Below are 18,022 nucleotides of genomic sequence, written 5' to 3' on the forward strand. Positions count from 1 at the left end.
CCGCCGGATCATCCCCCAGTTCCCCGAACATCCCCGCTTCCCCGGGCATCCCCTGGTACTTGCCGGATCGTTTCCCGGTTCCCCCAACATCCCCCGGATCACCTCCCGGTATCCCGAACATCCCCCGGTTCCCTGAACATCCCTCGGTTCCCTGGGCATCCCCCGGTCCCCCCGGATCATCTCCCAGTTCCCCAAGCACCGCCCAGATTGTTTCCCGGTTCCCCCAACATTCCCCTGTTCCCTGGGCATCCTCTAGTCCCCTCAACATCCCCCGGTTCCCCGAACATCCCCCGGTTCCCCCGGATCGTTTCCCGGTTCCTGAGCATCCCCCAGCCCGGTGCGGGGCTCCCTCTAGCGGTCGGCAGCGGGACAGCACGGCCGGTCCGGGGCTCGGTACCGAATCCCCCGGTACCGAATGAATCCCCCGAAACTGAATGAATCCCTTGGTACCAAATCCCTCAGTACCGATTTAATCCCCCAGTACCGAATACCTAGGTACAAAATGAATCCCCCCGGTACCGAATCCCTCGGTATCGAATAAATCCCCTGGTACTGAATGAATCCATCGGTACTGAAGCCTTTGGTACTGAATCCCTCGGTACTGAATCCCCTGGTACCGAATGAATCCCCCAGCACCGAATAAATCCCTCGGTACCAAATCCCTCAGTACTGAATCCCCTGGTGCCAAATGAATCCCTCGGTACCAAATCCCCCTGGTACCACATCTCCCGGTACTGAATGGATCCCCCAGTATCCAATCCCCTACCCCAAACCCGGCCCGTTCCTACACCCAATCCCAGTCCCAGCTCCCCCACAGCTCGGACACTTCCCAGGGCGCTCCCAGGTGAGACCGAGGGGACACCCAGAGCCCCCTGGGGCTGTCCCAGAGTGGCTCAGGCTCATTCTGCACCTCAGGAAGTGTTGGTTTTGGGTGGGTGGGTGACAGAGGTCACTCAGGGCACTGTCTGTGGCTGGGGTAGGCCTGGGGCAGCCTCACAGGCTGCTCTGTCCCCTGGAGACCCCTGGAGTACCCTGCTGGCACAGGGTACAGAGGGTTCTGCCTCTGGGGCAATTTTCCCCCCCTCAAAGCCTCCTGTACCCACCCAGCTCTTGCCATGAGTGATGCAGCCACCCCTCCTCTTCAGTCTAGCATGTGTGTTTTAATTTTTGAGCCATTAAGTTCATAAATCAGAGTGTCCTGGACCCACAGAAATGATGGTTCTCCTGGCAGGGTTGTGGAGGAGAAGGCAGCATGGGGAGCAAGCTTTGGGTAGCTTTCAATCCCAGCATCTCATCCTTTCTTCATGGGTGCAGCAAAGCTCCTTCAGCAGCCATGGGCTCCAGCTTGGGACATGCTGCTGGGGCTCAGACCAGGAAGGAAAACAGGAATAAGCCATGGCTCTCTGTCCAAGGGTTGAGGAAGCCTCTCCTTTCCATGTAGCACCTTGAAAGCACCCTGTGAATGGTCCTCTTCTGAACAGAGCCTGTGCTACAAGGACAGGTTGTAGGTGCCAGAGCAATACTCCACGTAGTCAAAGGCCTCGATGGGGAACGTCACAGCCCCCCACTTCTTGTACCTCCTCTTCTCTGCTGGCGTCTCCACCACAAAGTTTTTGATGCAGAGGACAGGCAGCTTCACCTGGCGGTACAGCATCTCCATGCCCCAGTCCTGTGTGGGCAGGGAGGGGACAGTCACCCGAGGCACACACAGCATCCCCAGGCTGCAGGGCCACAGCGAGGGGACAGTCACCTCTGTGTCCCACAGCCCACATATGGCACAGCTCACAAGGCACAGCCCCTCCTGTCCCTCCAGCTCTGCCTGGGCTGCAGACACGGGGAATTGTGGTGCTCACCTGGCTGCAGTCTTTGCAGGAAATGCGGCAGCCGGGCTCCCAGTCCTTGAAAGCTCTCTGGAACTGTATTTTCCCAGAGGAAACTCTGTAATACGACCTGGAAGGAAGGGGCCACCAGGGTTGGGGTGAAACACCACACACCCAGGCGGCCAAAAGTGTCTCTGGGGTGAAACACCACACACCCACCCAAAAGTGTCTCTGGGGTGAAACACCACAGTGCCGCTGTTTGGTTCAGCTACAGGGCCAGAAAAGCTCAGGCACATCCCGATGGCTATATTAGTATTATTCCAATAACTCCCCTCACCCCTGTGCCTGCCCATGAGCCCCCTACCCGAATTTGGGGTTGACATTGACGTGGTGCATGCCCTCCACGGTGCGGATGTCGCTGCCCCGGCACACGGCCCTGCTGCAGTTGACGCAGTACAGGCAAACAGCAGACGCCTGGTGCAGCTGCCTCCGCTCGCTGATCCTGGCCTCCTTCAGCAGCCAGCTGGCCACAGCCACCCTCTGCAGCTCCTGGATCTGGGGGGGACAGAGGGGTATCACCAGCTGGGGGTTTTTTGTTTTGTTTTGAGCTGTTTTATTTTCCAGCATCAGTCTCATTACATTGTTATAATAATGGGAAGATGCCAGCAGCTCACATCCCAGGCCGCAGACAAAGAACTTAATGCTACAACTCACTTCATAAGTTTTTTGACCAATCACACAAAGCAAAAGCACATTGACAGTAGTTCTATCCAACCACTATAAGCACACATACTTTTGGTTAAAAGAATGCTTGCTTATTTCGAATACAATACTTGTAAGCTTTACACAGAGCTCAAATATTAAGCTTCAAACTTCCTAATATCTTGCTAGATAAACTTTTCTGTAGCTTAGAGAGTTATTCTAGACAAGCATTAATACACAGAGACCATAGTTCTAGTTGTCTTTGCTTTTCTACTTTCTAAATAACTTTTCTGCTGACCTAGCTCATGGCTGCTGCTTAGCTCTAACACAGTTCTGCTGCCTCTGAGGCCTGCCTTGTGCAGCTTTTCCAAAACCCTCTGATTTTGTGGATTCCCACAGTGGGGGACAGGGGTAGCACAGGACAGATGGCAGAATCCATGGATACCGAGGGAGGCATCATCAGCACAGAGCAGGAGGGCAAGGCAGGATGGGCACCCACTGGTGTGCCTCACACAACCCCATCCCAGGATCTGGTGTTTCCCTGAGACAGAGCAGGCAGCAAGAGCTGCCTGGCCCTGCCAGACCCACAGTAGCACCCAGCACCCACCTTTTGGAAGTACTCCTGCTCAGGCATGGCTTGCACTGCCTGAATCGCCCTCTTCATGAGCTCCACCAGGTCCTCGTTGAGCAGCTCTCGGGTCACCTCTCTGGTGTTGGCTTTGGCAAGGACAGAGTAGACGCTGTTCTCAGCACGGGCACGGCCCCGGGCCTGCAGGGCAAGGTCCAAATGTTGCAGTCAACAGATAAAGGACACAGCCAACCCTTCTGTGCTACCCTGTGAGGATGGAGCCACCTCCACCCTCTGCTGTGCCTTGCCATGGAGATGGGCTCATCCCCAAGGAGTTGTCTGCATGCGCCCCCATGTCCCACCCCTGCAGCTTTGGGGGATCCTGGCAGGGCCAGAAGGAGCCTGGGCAGCACCTGCACCATGGCAATCTCGTTGGTCATCAGCCCATAGCGGACCACGATGTTGCACTCAGGGATGTCCAGGCCCTCCTCGGCCACACTGGTGGAGAAGAGCAGGTTGAGGGCTCCCTGACGGAACTGCTTGATCACATCCTGCTGCTCATTCTGGGGAGACAGAAGGGTGATGCCTCAGCAGCTGTGTAGGGCTCTGAGACCCCCAAAATGTGCAAAGTGGGGTGGGTGGTGCTCCTGCCCACCCTCCCTGCACTCACCTGTGTCATGTGCCTGGTCTGGTTGCTGTAGCCAGCGCCAGTGAGGACGGCGGCCCTGATGTGCTGCCCACGGAGCGTGGCCGTGCTCTGCAGCCAGCTCAGCAGGCTGTGGGCACTCTGCCTTGTCCTGGTGAACACAATGCCACGAGAAGTGCCCAGGGGCTGGAAGTGCTCACGCAGGATCCCCTCCAGCTTGGCCAGCCTGGGGTTCTCATAGCGGTGATCCCCAGCAAGCTCCTGCAGTCTCGCCCTGTTCTCTGCACAGGTGACAGGAGAGTCAGGGACACCCCAAATGCAGCCAGCATCACCCCCCTCCAGACTCCCCTGTTACCCTCAAACGTGGTGGTGAGGAACTGCTCGGTGGGGTCCTTCTTGTCCCTCTCAGAGCTGTAGAACTGCTGGAGGCACTGGAAGGCGTCCACCATCCTCACGGTATCGTTGATGAGCAGAGCATCGTTGTACTTGCGCAGGTGCACGGCGCACACGCGCGTCTTGCGACAAAACATCTCTGCAGCTGCCAGGGCAGGGGACAGGGCAGTGACAGCCTGTCCCCATGGTTCTGCCCTGCCACACCCTCCCTGCCACAGCCTCACCTCTCTTCTCCAGCTTCACAATGTGCTGCTCGTAAATCTGGGTGCCAAAGTCCCGTGAGAAATCCGGCCTCTCCATGAACTGCTGGATCTGCACCATCATCTTCTTCAGCTGCTCACCAAAGGGGTCCTGGCAGCAGAGAGGGGCTCAGGACCTGGGAATTGTGGCTGCTTGCATGGCCCAGACTGTTGTGGGATCCCCCAGCACCAAAGCTCTGGGTCAACTGATTTTTCACACTGAGCGAAGCAGATGAAGGTGCCTCACACAGCAGGGCTTGGGGAGGTCTCAACTTCCACTCAGTGAGCAGCCCCATGGCTCTGAGCAGCCATCCCTCACCTGTGGTCTCTCCTGGCACAGGTCATACTGCTTCTTGGGTTGGGGGACGTGGCTCTGCAGGTGCTGCAACTCATCCTGCACCGATGTGATCTTCTCAGTGTCCAGGTTGGCACAGATCTGAGAGGGAAAGACCCTGCTTCCACCCTGAGCCCAGAGCTGCCCAGGTGCTCACCTGCTGAGTTTGGGGATGACTCCACCCATACACCTGGGCATCAACCCCCATGGCAAGGAGCACCCTGCTGAACCCCAGGGGAAGCCGTGCTGAAACAGCACAGGGGGCACAGGACGCACCTGCAGGATGTGCTCCACAGCCCCCTCAAAGGATGTTGCCCCCCCAGTGCCAGGGGATGCCGTCAGCCCCAGGACCTGTGGCAGGTCCTGCTCCCCACGGAGCTTGTGCTGGAGGTATCTCAGCATGATCTTGTTGTAGACAGCGTCCTTGTGCGTGTGGTGGCACTCGTCTATCACCAGCAGCGAGAAATCTGCTCCAGGCCAGGGAGGGGAGCAAGGTGAGATGGCTGGGGCTCAGCCATGGCTGTGGGGCCAGCAGTGTTTGTAGCTTGGTGCCCACCTGTCAGCTCCACATGCGCGTCCTCCTCCGTGCTCACCAGGGCGTTCTGCAGGATCTGCGCTGTGCAGATGACAACGTCGCTCTTCTTCACCAGGTCGGCGAAGAAGGTTTTGTGGCTGGTGTCCCCACTGATGGACGCCACCTTGAAGCTGTCCTGCAGCACGTGGAACTCCTTCTCGGTGTGCTGGTCCACCAGGTGCACCTGCGCCCACAGGACCACACTCAGCACCGGCCAGCACCACCAGGGTGGCCGTGGGGGTCCCGGGGCAGGGCAGCACCTTGTTGACAAGCACGGCCACCTTGGCGTCCCTCCGGCTCTCCAGGTGCTGCCGGCAGACGTGCACGGCCACGCGGGTTTTGCCGGCTCCGGTGGGCAGCCAGACGATGCTGTTGCGGCCGCTCAGGGCCGGGGCCGCCGCCTCCCGTTGGTACCCTCGGAGCTCCATTCCCTGGAGCTCCGTGTCCCGCAGTTCCACTTCCTGGAGCTGCATTCCTCGCAGCTCCGCGTCCCGGAGCTCCACCGCAGCCGCCAGGAAACGAAACTGGAGGCGGTGCCGAGAGCAGCGGGCGGAGCACGGGGAAGGAACAGCAAGGGGGGGCCACGCTGGCCGAGCTGGGGAAACTGAGCCGAGCCGAGCCGAGCCAATCCGGCCGGCTTGGGGATCCCCCGGGAGCCCCAGCCCCCAGCTGGAAGCGAAACCAAAAGCGAGTGGAGCTCTCAGAGAACCTCCCCGCACCCAGATCACCCCTGTGTCCTGTCAACACCCTACACCCCAATTCTGCCCAGTGCACCCCAATCCGTCCACGGGGATCTTCACATTCTCCCCATCCCGAGCTGTTCCTCTTCCCCTCCCAACACCCTTCAGAACATCCCAGGTTGTCCCCCCTGCCCACCACGCCGGGGTGAGCCCCAAGGAAGGATCTGGGACTTGCACAAGGACATTTATTAAAAAAACAAACAAACAAACAAACAAACCAACGAAAACACCAGTCAAGTGAAATGGGGGAGTGGAGGGCAGGGAAAGGGGCGGGGAGCAGGGAGGGGACAAGCAGAGGTGGCTGCCAGCCAGAGCAGGGCAGGGAGCAGAGCCAGCACAGCACCGGCAGCCGCCCTCCCTGTGCCCCTGGCACTCAGAGGGGCAGGACTGGGGCTGGCAGCCCCCCCTGCCAGCTGGCAGCGAGGATGGACAGGCAGGGAAGGCAGACCTGCCCCGGGAGGGGAGGGAAGGGCTGACAGAGGCAGCAGGAGCTGGGTGAGCAGGGCAGAGCCCCCTGCCCAGCAGGACCCCGGCCCAGGAGCAGCACCGCGGACAGAGCAGGGCTGAGCCCGCCTACATTCAGTGTGAGCGGCAGGGGCTGCCCGCACGTGGACGGAGCAGAAACCAAAGCACTTGTGCGCCCCTGCCCTGTCACAGGGAGTCAGGGCAGAAGGCACGATCCCAGGTAAGGGGGATGCACAGGGCTCAGGGGGCTCCCCCTCCCCAGGCAGAGGCGGGAGCTCAGTGCTGTCCCTGCCCTGGGCAGATCCTGATGGGGCAGCTCCAGCCTCACCCCCATTCCCTAGGAGAGGCAGCCAGAGCACCTCAGGGATAAAAGCACCAGCCCCCCAAGCCCCTGTGGCTCCCCAAGAAGGAAAGCCCAGCTCCCCAGGCTGCTCAGCAGCACCAATCCCTCCAGCAGCTCCTACCAACACAAACAGTGGGGCTGGATCCCACAGGAGCCCTGTCCCTCCCACTGGGAGGCCACAGCAGATCCAGGCCAGCCCCTTCTACTTATCGATGAGCCCTCCCTCCTTGAGCTTGAAGTAGAAGAACTTCTCGAGGGTGTTGGCACACTTGCAGTAGTCGCTGTCGGGCGGGTTGTACTCGCGGCAGTTGGTGATGATGCGCTGCAGGTCGGCGATGAAGAGCTTCTTGGTCACGTAGTAGCGGTTCTTCAGCCTCTCCGTCATGGTCTTCAGGTCTGCAGGTGGCACAGGTCAGGATCCCTCCCCAGGCTCCTGCATCCCCCCCAGTCACTGAGCTGGGCATCAGCCACGAGTCTGAACTCATCCCTTTCTCATTCGGGACTATCCCGAGGCTCCCACTGCTCCAAATGTGAGTCCCCAACACAGACCCCATGATTAATGTGGGGTTCTCCGCCCTCTCTGCTGATTAATGTGGGGTTCTCATCCCCCTCTGCAAAATAATGTGGGGTTCTCAGCCCCCTCTACTAATTAATGTGGGGTTCTCATCCCCCCTCTGCTGATTACTGTGGGGTTCTCAGCCCCCTCTACTAATTAATATGGGGTTCTCAGCCCTCTCGGCTGATTCATGTGGGGTTCTCAGCCCCCTCTGCTGATTATTGTGGGGTTCTCAGCCCCCTGTTCTGCAATCCTGTCCCGGGGTGCTGGACACACCAACCTACCAATGGGGAAGCGGATGATTTCATAGTAGTCTGGTGCCTCTGACTTCTTCACTGGCTCCATGAAGGGCCACGCACTGGGGTGGGTCTGGGGAGAAGAGGGGGCAGTTGGAGCAATGAACACACAACCCTTGGCTGCTCCAGCACCCAGCATCCTCCCACACCTAGGTCACCCCAGCTGTCCCCAGGGGCAAAGCCCTTACAGCCCATCCCAAGGGAGGCAGCTCTGAGGGTTGTCACATGGACAGGGACTCCACAGTGAGGGTCCTTTCCTGCCCACACCTTGATCTGGGCCAGGAGGTTCTTCAGCATGTTGTAGAGCTGGTCTGGGTCCTTCAGCTCCTTCCTGCAGGACAAAGCCAGTGCCCATCAGCCTCTCTCCACTCCAGGGCCAGGAAAACACCAAGGCTGAGGCACAGCCTGAGCTGAGCCCCCAGCCCTGCTGCTTCATCAGCAGCACTCACCCCTTCTCCTTCCCCAGTGGTTTCCATCCTGTTTCTCCTGGAAGAAAGTGTCAGTGTCACCATGTCTGCTCTGCAGCCATGGGGAGGGAGGGCAGAGCCCCCTGCCAGACCCCTGCCAGGACTCACGGATGCCAGGGACACTCTCGATGGGGATCTGCCTCACACCCTCCTTGAAGCAGGTCAGGCCTGGGTACACCTTGCGGATCTGAGCCTGTTTCCTCTCAATCAGCTTCTTGATGATCTGCAGGGAATGGGGGTTGGAAGGGAGCAGAGGAGTGGGGGCTGCAGGATGCTCCAAGAACCCCACAAACCCACCATGCAAGGCCAGAGATAACCCCAGCCAGTGTCAATGCCACCAGTGTCCCCTCATTGCTCTGCAAGTCTGCTCTCAGAGCCAGCACAGCCCCACACCTCTCCTCTGCCTTCAGGGGTGGCTGGCAGTCACCTACCCTTGTGCCCACCCCTGGCCATACCTCCTTCTGCTTCTTGATGATGTGTGACAGCTCGGTGTAGGGGATGCGGGGGTTCAGCTCACACTCCATCAGGGTCGCCCCCTCGTAGTCCTTGATGTACCCCAGGTAGCGGCTCTTGGGGACCTTGATGTCCTTGGAGAAGCCCTAGGGGAGAGGGGCAGGTGGGAAAGGGTAGGTGGGAGGGGGTAGGTGTGCAGCAGAGCTGGGAGCAGCTCCCAGGGGAAGGAGCCCACCTGCTTTTTGAAGTAGCCAATGGCATACTCATCTGCATAGGTGAGGAAGTAGAGGATGTTGTGCTTGATGTGGTACTCCTTCAGGTGGTTCATCAGGTGTGTCCCATAGCCCTTGGGGAAATACCATGAGACAGAGACCCCCCAGGTGGGATAAACAACTCCCTCCCACCCATGGAAATGGCAGCTGCAAGATGACCCAGTGCAACAGCTTGGGGCTGAGCAGTGCTGAGCAGGTTTGGCTGCCCAAGGGGGCTGAGACCCCATCCTGCCCACGCCAGGCTTTGGGGGGCACACCTGTATGCCCACCTCCCTTCTCTCACCTTCACTTGCTCATTGGAGGTGACAGCACAGAAGACAATCTCCGTGAAGCCTTGGGTAGGGAACATACGGAAGCAGATGCCCCCAATCACTCGTCCATCCTTGATCAGTGCCAGGGTCTTGTGCTTCCTGCGGGCAGCACGGCCGAGGGTGAGGGGAGCCCCCCACAGCGGCCCCCAGGCACCCCCCAGGCACGCACGGGTCAAAGACGAGGCGGGTGATGTACTCCTTGGGCATGCGGGGCAGCTGGTGGGAGAAGACGTTCTGCAGCCCCACCAGCCACATCAGGATCTTCTTGTTGGATTTCTGGGACAGGGAGTTGCCGATGACATGGAACTCGATGATGCCGCGCCGCTCCTCCAGCCGCGCCGTCTCGTCCCGCGCCGCGTTGGCCGACAGCAGGCTGGTCTGGGGGCACACAGGGGGGGTCACTGGCACTGCACACCCTCTTTGGGGGAGCCCACCTATAGGAGCATCGGGGGTAGGACGGTCGGGACGGACAGAGGTGAGAGATCTCTGCAGCCAGATCATGGAACTTGGGGTTTATTGCAAAGGGCCAAGCGCAGAGCCCTGCTGGGAACTGCCAGCCACAGCTCAGAGCAGGCCCGAGAGAAAAGAGGGGGAGAGAGGATGAGAGGGTAAAAGAGTAAAAGGGGTAAGAGAGTAAAAGGGGTAAGAGAGTAAAAGGCAAGAGCCTAAAAGGCTAAGAGCGCGAAGTTCCCGTTCCAATACAATAAATCATCTTCTGTGTTGAATATTCTAATTCTCACTAACCAATCTAGTACAAGATACAAATCCTGTAGCATTTAACATACAGCCTATAAGAATCATTACATTACCATACTATGTTACATTTTAAACCCTAAAAACTCCTCTTTGGACCCCTTCTGCCAAGTCAGTAGGGTCTGCTCTGACCCTTGGGCCTGTCTGCAAGCAGAGGGTGCTGTTCCATCAAAAGGGGACCACCTTCAGCTGGCCACACCATTGTTTTCCAGTTGTTCAGTAACTGAGGTATCTCAAAGCTTGCTTTCACTTCAATCTCGCTTATAGTTTCCATATTCTCAAAATCTTTTGCCAGGCAATCATATTTATAAGGCTTTCCTGTTCCATCTTCCCCAACACTCACCCCAGCGTGGCACGTTGGGAAAAGAGCTCTGTAGTAATTCAGCCTCCTGCTGGGTGCAGGTTTGCCTCTGAGTAGGCTGCAGGGCTGGATAGCTCAGTCCTTTAGGGGGACTGACTGCCCAATAACCCAAGCAGCTCTCAACAGCCTTAGCAAGCTTAAGGAATATCAGCTCTTTTAGTGATTATCAGCTCTTTGTGATTCCAGCTCTTAGCTTGCAAGGTGCCACAGGTTGGCAGGCTCAGGGCAAGAGAGGAGAAGGCTGTTCTGGCACTCCACAGTCTATGAAGGGTTCCAGGGACAGCTCTTCTCCAGAACCAGGCTAAAACAGCCCATTCAATAGGATATAGGGGGATCAGAAATTGTCCAATAGCAGGGGTTAAGGAGAAGTGACCTATGGGGTTACACAGAGATAAGCAGGGGTCCAAAAGGTGGAAGAAAGGGCTTCTAGGTATTCACCATGACTTGGCATTTCCTATCTTTAGGCCTCTGCCCTGTAGGCCATGGAGGCACCCCAACATCCCCAGGCCTCACCTCAGGGCCCAGCATGGCAGCAGGGTCTGTGATGGTCAGCATGACCTCGTTCACCAGCTCCATGGGGATGTCTCCCATGACACGGATCCTCTTGGCATCCTCCAGGGTCAGGCTCTCAGGGAGCTTCCTCTTCTCTCCTGGCATAGGGGCAGAGCAGCACATGCAGTGCTGGCAGGGACCATGGACAGTTCCAGCTTTCAGGAGTGGGCTCAGGTGACCTTACCTGGCAGAGGCTCTGGGGTGCTGGTGTCCAGGCTGGTGGCTGAGCTGCTGCTGCTGAGCTTCTTGCTGAAGAGAGGAGTGGTGGGCACGGCAACGGTGCTGACTGCAGCTGCAAGAAACCCATGGTGCCCACGACTGAAAATGCCTTGTGAAAATGCTCAGCCACACCTTAACCCTTTATCCCTCAGCCTCCAAACAGAGGGAGTGGGGAAATCCTGAATTATCCTGAAATACCTGGGCGAGACACCAGCTGGGCACCCTCTGCAGCTGGCACAGTGAAATCAGCCTCCCAGATGGGAGAGTTCTCACCGTAGATCTCCTCCTCCAGCATGGAGAGGAACCTGGCAGGGAGTGGCACATCAGCATGCGAGCATGCCAAAGGAGGAGTGCCCTCCAGCAGCCATCCCCACACTGGGCACCTACTTGGGGAAGTGGGTGAGGATCAGGGTCCGTTTCTCTGGCACCAGTTTGTCCTTCTCCACGCGGAATTTCTCCAGCAGCTGCCGGCGTGTCACCGTGAAGATGGACTTGAGGAGGCTGCGCCCAAACACGTGCGTGGTCTCATAGCGGGGCAGGCTGTCACAGCTCTGGGGCACATGGCAGTAGCACAGCCACCTGTGGGACACCAAGGGGCTCTGGAGACAGGGCTGGAACCCAGGAAATTCCTCTGGCTGCACTAGAAGACTCAAGCTCCTGCCCAGGGGGCTCAGAGACCTTGGCACAGAGTCAAAACCACCTGTACTTTTGATTTGAACCCATGGAAACAATTACCAACCTTATATGAGGATTTACAAGCCATGAAACTTTAAGTAGAATGATAGTGTATTTATCACAGCGTGAAAAAATAATTTTTTGGGGTTTTTAGAATGGGAGTTCAGGAAGAATCTGGATGTGTCCAGCCTTTCTCCTTCTTCTTCTCGGCCTCCATCTCCTGCTGTGATGGTGGCACTTTTAGATTGGTTTAGAGTAGAAGCTCACTGTCTAACATAGGTGGTAGGTATTGGGAAGTAATTGTAAATATTGTATACATAGTTTTTAGTATAAAAAGATAAAAGACAGGCAGAGTGCCTCTGACTGTCTTGTTGAGCAGACCTCAGCAGGTCAGGAGAAAGAATTTTATAGATAAGAAACAATAAACAACCTTGAGACAGAGAAATGAAGAGTTCTGACTCCTTCTTCAACTGCTGGGCTGGGAAAAGAGACTTTTTAACACATCTGGGGGTCACTCTGAGCAGCAGGAGAGAACCAGAGACCCCAGAGCAACCACATCCTTGCTGGGAGCAGGGTGGATGAAGGCACTGCTGACACTCAGAAGCATTGGCACCACTGTGTGCCTGCTCTCCTGGTGGACTGACAGTCTGGGAGACCCCAGGATGGCTGGCTCAGTGGCCCCCTGCCCCTCTCACCTGGTGTAGTTGACCTTGTAGGTGGCCACATCATCATTCTGGGAGCGCTGACGGAACTGGGACGGTGTCTCCAGCTTCCAGTAGTTGAGGCACAGCAGGAACATCTTGGAGAGCTCATACATGGTCTGGCGCTCCTTGGGTGGCAAGTGGCTGAACTTGTACTGCACAAAATTCAGGACTCCCTGGGGAGAGAGGATGGCACAGTGGGAGGGTGCCAGGGGCTGAATTTGTACTGCACAAAATTCAGAACTCCCTGGGGACAGGATGGCACAGTGGGAGGGTGCCAGGAGCTGCTCTGGGCACTTCCATGCTGCCTCCCAGAGAGTGAGGGGACCGTGCAAGAGCAGCAGAACACAGGACAAGCCATCAGGGCAGTGCAGCAGCCTCACCTGCTCAATGTTGGGTTTCTCAAAGGGAGGGCTCCCCAGGGACCCCTCAACCACAGGCTGGCTCATCTGCAGGATGCACTTCCTCAGCAGCTGCAAAGACACCAACAGACATGGTCAGAAGAGTCCCAGGAACTGGATATTCCAGGAATGGTGGAGGTGGCTGAATGCTGCCATGGGGCTGCTCCAATTCCTACAGCCAGGAAGGCACTGGTGCTGCCCTTGGAGCACACCAACTCATCCCCTAGAACTGCCCTCCTAGGGAATTCCAGGCCAGGAGAGCAGTGACTCCAGAACAGAGTCAGCATTCCAGCTCTCTGGCTGTGGGATGGTTCACAGCTTCAGCACCAGCTCCAGCAGAGCACAAACAGCAGGACAACAACCCCCACAATGACCAGAAACTCTGCACATTTCCCCCCATGAGTGGGGCAGTGAGACCTGCCCAGCCCCAGACTCACCTTGAACAGGTAGAAATACACCTGCTTGGTGTCTGTGTCCTCCTCCTTGTGCACTGACATGAAGAGGTTCTCCACATCCACCACCATGCCCAGCAGACGGTTGATCTCCTCCTCTGAGACGTTCTCCAGGTGGGACACATGGTCAGCTGTGCCAGGGAGAAAGCCAAGGAATTATCACCACAAAGAGAAAGCCAAGGGCTCATCACTAAAAAGAGAGCAGGGGATCAGCACCACAAAGAGAAAGCCAAGGGATCATCACCACAGAAAGCCAAGGGATGAGCACCACAAAGAGAAAGCCAAAGAATCATCACCACAAAGAGAAAGCCAAGGGATCAGCACCACAAAGAGAAAGCCAGGGGATCAGCACCACAAAAAGAAAGCCAAAGGATGAGCACCACAAAGTGAAAGCCAAGGGATGAGCACCACAAAGAGAAAGCCAAGGGATCATCACTACAAAGAGACCAGGGGATCAGCACCACAAAGAGACAGCCAAGGGATCATCACCACAAAAAGAAAGCCAAGAGATGAGCACCACAAAGAGAAAGCCAAGGGATCATCACCACAAAAAGAAAGCCAAGAGATGAGCACCACAAAGAGAAAGCCAAGGGATCATCACCACAAAAAGAAAGCCAAGGATCAGCACCACAGTGGCACTGAGGGATCAGCACCACAGAATAGGAATGTGTTTCTTGTTGATGGAGAGACAAAACTATCTTTTGTCTTCTTAAAAAGGAAATAACCTTAGTTTTTCTCTTCAATCAAGTGAAAAGACACCTTTTAGGACTTAAGGGAATTCACCTCAAATTTAAGGATAGCTAATTGGACAGGAACCAAATGTTTTGCTTGGGGAATTTACTAGAAAAAGAAGAGAACAAAGAAACTAATTGCGTTTGTAAAGTGTTTTACTAAGGGCAGGAGAGCGTTTTGCACTTAGTTTTTGTCTGTAAAGAGTTTGTTATTTTGCCTTTTATTAAAACCTTTCTGCTTCCAACAGTATCACAGAAGCCATCCTGCTGATTTTATGCCTTCTAAGGTAGCTGAACTATCTTGGGTGTGAAATAGACCTCCAAAAGCTTATGAGATCTGGCTCAAAGAAGCTCCTATTTCAGCACAGTGAGAACAAGGGATCAGCACCACAGTGAGAACAAGGGACCAATCCCACAGGAGTTACCCAGAGCATGGCCACAGCTCCGGCAGGGTTCGCTCAGGTTGGTCACTGGCTGCTGCAGGTCCATTCGGGGGGCTGTGGGGGGGTTGGGGTTCTTCCAGCCATTGCACTTGCAGGCATCGTTGGCCTGGGAATAAGGACAGCAGTGGTTGTTGCAGTGGCCAAAGGATTTCCCTGGTTCCCACCTACCCCTCTCCACCCAGCCCAGCTTTTCTCAGCCCCCACCACCCCAACACTGCCCCGTGCAGCCCCTGCTCAGTGACATCCCTGCACCTCTCCTGGGTAACTCAGCACTCCCATCCTGCACCCCCTGCCCAGCACCCCCATCCTGCACCCCATGTACATCCCAATCCCGCGTGTTTTGTCCATTTATTCCTTCCATTCACCCCCCTGCACCCCTAAATTCCCCTCCTACACCCCTCCTGCATCCCCCCTCATGTCAGCATCCTCATCCTCCATCCCTAACCCGTGCACAGCACTGAATCCCCACTCCCGCATCCCCTGCACCCCCACCACGCCCCTCCCCGCATCCTCCACTCGTGCACAGCCTCGAACCCCCCTCCAGCCCTCCGTGCCCTCGGTTCCCTCCCGGTGCCGCCGTTCCCACCTTGCAAGCCGAGAACACCCCCAGCTTCTCCAGCTTCTTCCCGCGGGGGAACCCCCGCACCTGCGCCTTGCGCTGGCTCGCCCGCTGCTGCTGGCTCAGCCCGGGCCGTGCCGGGTCGCTGGATCCCGCTCCTCCAGCCGTTCCCCCGCTCGCCCCCGCTGTGGCCGCCGTTGTCGTGGCCGGGCCCGGCGGGGGCCGCCCGGGCTGCGCGGCCTCCGGCTCCGCCATGCCGGGCCCGGCGTGCGCCCCGCGCGCACTGCGCCTGCGCGCCGGGAGCGCAGGGAACGCCGGGAGTTGTAGTTCGCTGCGGCGGCGGTGGGGGAGGCGGGGCCGCTGCTCCCGGGACGGCGCTCCCGGGGCCGGTTCACGTCACCCGGTGCCCCAAACGGGAGCAGAGCTCCCACTCGGCACTGCGTATGGCGCGAACCGCCCAGAGAGGATCGAGGTCTGGTCATGACGACCCACCGCGACAGCCCCTCACGGGGCGATGCCGAGCTGTCGGTGCCCGGCGGAGCGCTCGCACCCTCCGGTAACCGGGACCGCTCCGCTGCCTCCCGCAAATATGGAGCGTGGCCACGCCCTGTTCTCCAAACTCGGTGTGTGACCCGCCCTCCGCCTGCTCGCAGCCTGCTCGGGCGGCTGGCACGGAGCGTGGCCGCGCCTCCCGGCCGGTACCGGCGAACCGGCTCCGCCCGCGGGGCCATTAATGAGAGACCGACCGCGCCCCTGTGACCGCGGGGGAAGCGGATTAGCGCCGGGCAGGAGCGGGCACCGCCTGGAATGTTCCAGCACTGTCGGCGAGGCAGGCACGGGAATGTTCCAGCATCATCCCGAGGATGGGAGCCACGGCTCCCAAGGCTGCCCGGGGGGATGCTCAGGACCTGCCGGGGACTCTCGGTGCTGCTCATGGCCCGGAGCCCCTCTCCTCTGCCAGGGCAGAGGTCATGCCCGGTGCCAGTACAGCCCCGTTCCCCACCCTGGCAGAGATGCCCGGGCCATGCCCGGTGCCAGCACAGCCCCCGTTCCCCACCCTGGCAGAGGTGCCAAAGCCATGCCCGGGTGCCAGCACAGCCCCGTTCCCCATCGCACTGCGTGGGCACGGGCAGGAGCACTGCAAAGCAAGACCAGAAACGCCGAAACCACACGAATAAAAGTTAGGAATATTTATTACATATCAAAAAAAGACGCATGTTCTGGGCAGACCCCACGCCCCGGGCCATGGCACGGTCCCGCTCTGCGGCCAGCAGCTGCCCCCGTTGTCGCCAGGCTCAGCCTGGTCCCCGTCTCTCCTCTTCACGCCTTGGCCCTCTCGGCTCCCTCCTCAGCGCTGCCAGCTTGCTGTGCCACCGCCGGCCCCATCTGGATGGGCACATTCCTCTCGGGAGCGGCTGGCAGTGCCAGCTTGGGGGCCTCGATGCGGAGCTGCCCATCCTTGGACAGGGAGCAGGTCAGCGCCTCGGCGTCCACCTCCTCGGGCACGTCCCACTCCCGCTTCAGCACCTCGTACTTGTAGGAGAAGGAGCCCTTCTCGTCCGTGCTCTGCGTCTCCTTCTGCCCCACCAGCACCACCTTCCTGCCCACCACCTTCACCGACAGCTGCTCGGGGGCAAAGTCCTTCACGTCCTGGCACACCGAGAAACCATCCCCGGAGCTGTGGGGCAGCGCTGCGCTGGTGCTGGGGCCGATGCCGAGCCGGCCGGGGCTGCTGCCGCTGCTCAGGTACTGCTCCACGCTGCTCATGAACTCCCGAGCCCGCTCCATCTCCAGCCGCATCTCCCGCTCCAGCTCGGCGAAAAGGGTGCCTGGATGTGGCCACAGGGTGCGGACGGGTCCCAGCCACGGGAACAGCGAGCTGGACATGGGCGGCATAAAGTGCAGGCGGCAAAGCATCTCTGCTGCGAGCGAGGAGTGCTCCAGGCTGTGCTGCTGCTGCTGCTCCCTGCAGTGCTGGGCTGGGGAAGGGGAGCAGCGGGTTTTATTCTCCCCTGCCCAGGGGTGTGTCCCTTCCAGAATGCTCTCTCCCCCCACGCAGCCTCCTGGAGCCATCGCCTATTTTTGAGAGGCTGATTATCCACCAGCCAAAATAGCAGCGCCTGTTTCTGGGCACAGGTCACATGCCACAAATAGGGAGCCGCAGTCACCGCCGTGAGCTCGGGTTTCTGCCGAGCCATCGTGATGCAGCGGGGCCCGTGGGGCCATGGCCGGGGGGCTACAGAGCCCTTCCCTGCCGGGGGCTCGGTGGAGGAAGGCTCCACTGTGCCAGGAGCTCATCACTCCTACAGTACAGGAACTGATCCCACCCCTGTACATGGCCCACGGCATCTGCTGCCAGGCACTTCCTTTCACTTTCTGGGACCACTCTCCCTGTTGGGCACCCCCAACCTGACCCCTAAGCACCCCACCTGGGCATGAGGCCACAGACTGACCCCTCAGCACCTCACTTAGGCATAGGGCTGACCCCTAAACACCTCACTGTGCACCCCACCTGGGCATGGGGACAAGGGCTGATCCCTAAACACCCCACTGCACACCTGGGGACACAGGCTGACCCCTCAGCACCCCAACTGGGCATGGGGACAAGGACTGACCCCTCAGCACCCCATCTAGGCATATCTGACCCCTGAACACCCCACCTGGGCATGGGGACACGGGCTGACCCCTCAGCGCCCCACCTGGGCATGGGGACACGGGCTGACCCCTCAGCACCCCACCTGGGCATGGGGACATGGGCTGACTTCTGGTCTCACCTGAGGGGCCCCACCTGGGCACAGATGGGGGGAAATGGAACACAGGGCAGGGCGGGGGGAGGCACGGAGGAGACGAGCCCAGACTCACTCCGTGCCTGGGAAATGCAAAGGGCACAGATTTTTGGCAAGGGTGGCTCAGGCATCCCGCTCGGAGGCTGAGGTGATGCTGCTAATTATAAGCCAGGAGAGCAAAGCTGTGAGAGTCAGGGCGAAGGTATGCCG

At 58.5% G+C, this 18,022-nt stretch overlaps 3 protein-coding genes across 4 annotated transcripts; all 3 read right to left on the minus strand.

The window, feature by feature from the left end:
* Window positions 1-1,119: 1,119 nt before the first annotated feature.
* Window positions 1,120-6,047, minus strand: DHX58 (DExH-box helicase 58). Of its 2 annotated transcripts, XM_074557454.1 has the most exons (13): window positions 5,537-6,047; window positions 5,259-5,460; window positions 4,979-5,169; window positions 4,688-4,804; window positions 4,354-4,480; window positions 4,092-4,274; window positions 3,761-4,017; window positions 3,504-3,653; window positions 3,130-3,291; window positions 2,185-2,375; window positions 1,854-1,950; window positions 1,578-1,669; window positions 1,120-1,489 (listed from the first exon to the last, which is right to left on the minus strand). In XM_074557454.1, exons 1-13 carry the CDS (start codon window positions 5,747-5,749, stop codon window positions 1,366-1,368), a joined length of 2,106 nt encoding a protein of 701 aa, XP_074413555.1. In that variant the 5' UTR covers window positions 5,750-6,047; the 3' UTR covers window positions 1,120-1,365. The 2 variants fall into 2 exon arrangements, with proteins under 2 accessions (XP_074413555.1, XP_074413556.1); XM_074557455.1 differs by having other exon boundaries at window positions 1,120-1,669.
* Window positions 6,048-6,187: 140 nt separating this feature from the next.
* Window positions 6,188-15,331, minus strand: KAT2A (lysine acetyltransferase 2A). The gene is made up of 18 exons (XM_074557453.1): window positions 15,054-15,331; window positions 14,450-14,573; window positions 13,279-13,424; window positions 12,824-12,913; window positions 12,435-12,616; window positions 11,452-11,643; window positions 11,263-11,369; window positions 11,030-11,137; window positions 10,807-10,943; window positions 9,349-9,557; window positions 9,152-9,278; window positions 8,832-8,942; window positions 8,599-8,742; window positions 8,252-8,366; window positions 8,126-8,162; window positions 7,944-8,007; window positions 7,665-7,749; window positions 6,188-7,220 (listed from the first exon to the last, which is right to left on the minus strand). The coding sequence occupies exons 1-18, from the start codon at window positions 15,279-15,281 to the stop codon at window positions 7,027-7,029; spliced, it is 2,400 nt and encodes a 799-aa protein (XP_074413554.1). The 5' UTR covers window positions 15,282-15,331; the 3' UTR covers window positions 6,188-7,026.
* Window positions 15,332-16,201: 870 nt separating this feature from the next.
* Window positions 16,202-17,114, minus strand: LOC141731479 (heat shock protein 30C-like). The gene has a single exon (XM_074557424.1). It carries the CDS (start codon window positions 17,097-17,099, stop codon window positions 16,347-16,349), a length of 753 nt encoding a protein of 250 aa, XP_074413525.1. The 5' UTR covers window positions 17,100-17,114; the 3' UTR covers window positions 16,202-16,346.
* Between the last annotated feature and the right edge of the window lie 908 nt (window positions 17,115-18,022).

This window comes from Zonotrichia albicollis, chromosome 23 (assembly GCF_047830755.1).
Source record: "Zonotrichia albicollis isolate bZonAlb1 chromosome 23, bZonAlb1.hap1, whole genome shotgun sequence".
NCBI lineage: Eukaryota > Metazoa > Chordata > Aves > Passeriformes > Passerellidae > Zonotrichia > Zonotrichia albicollis.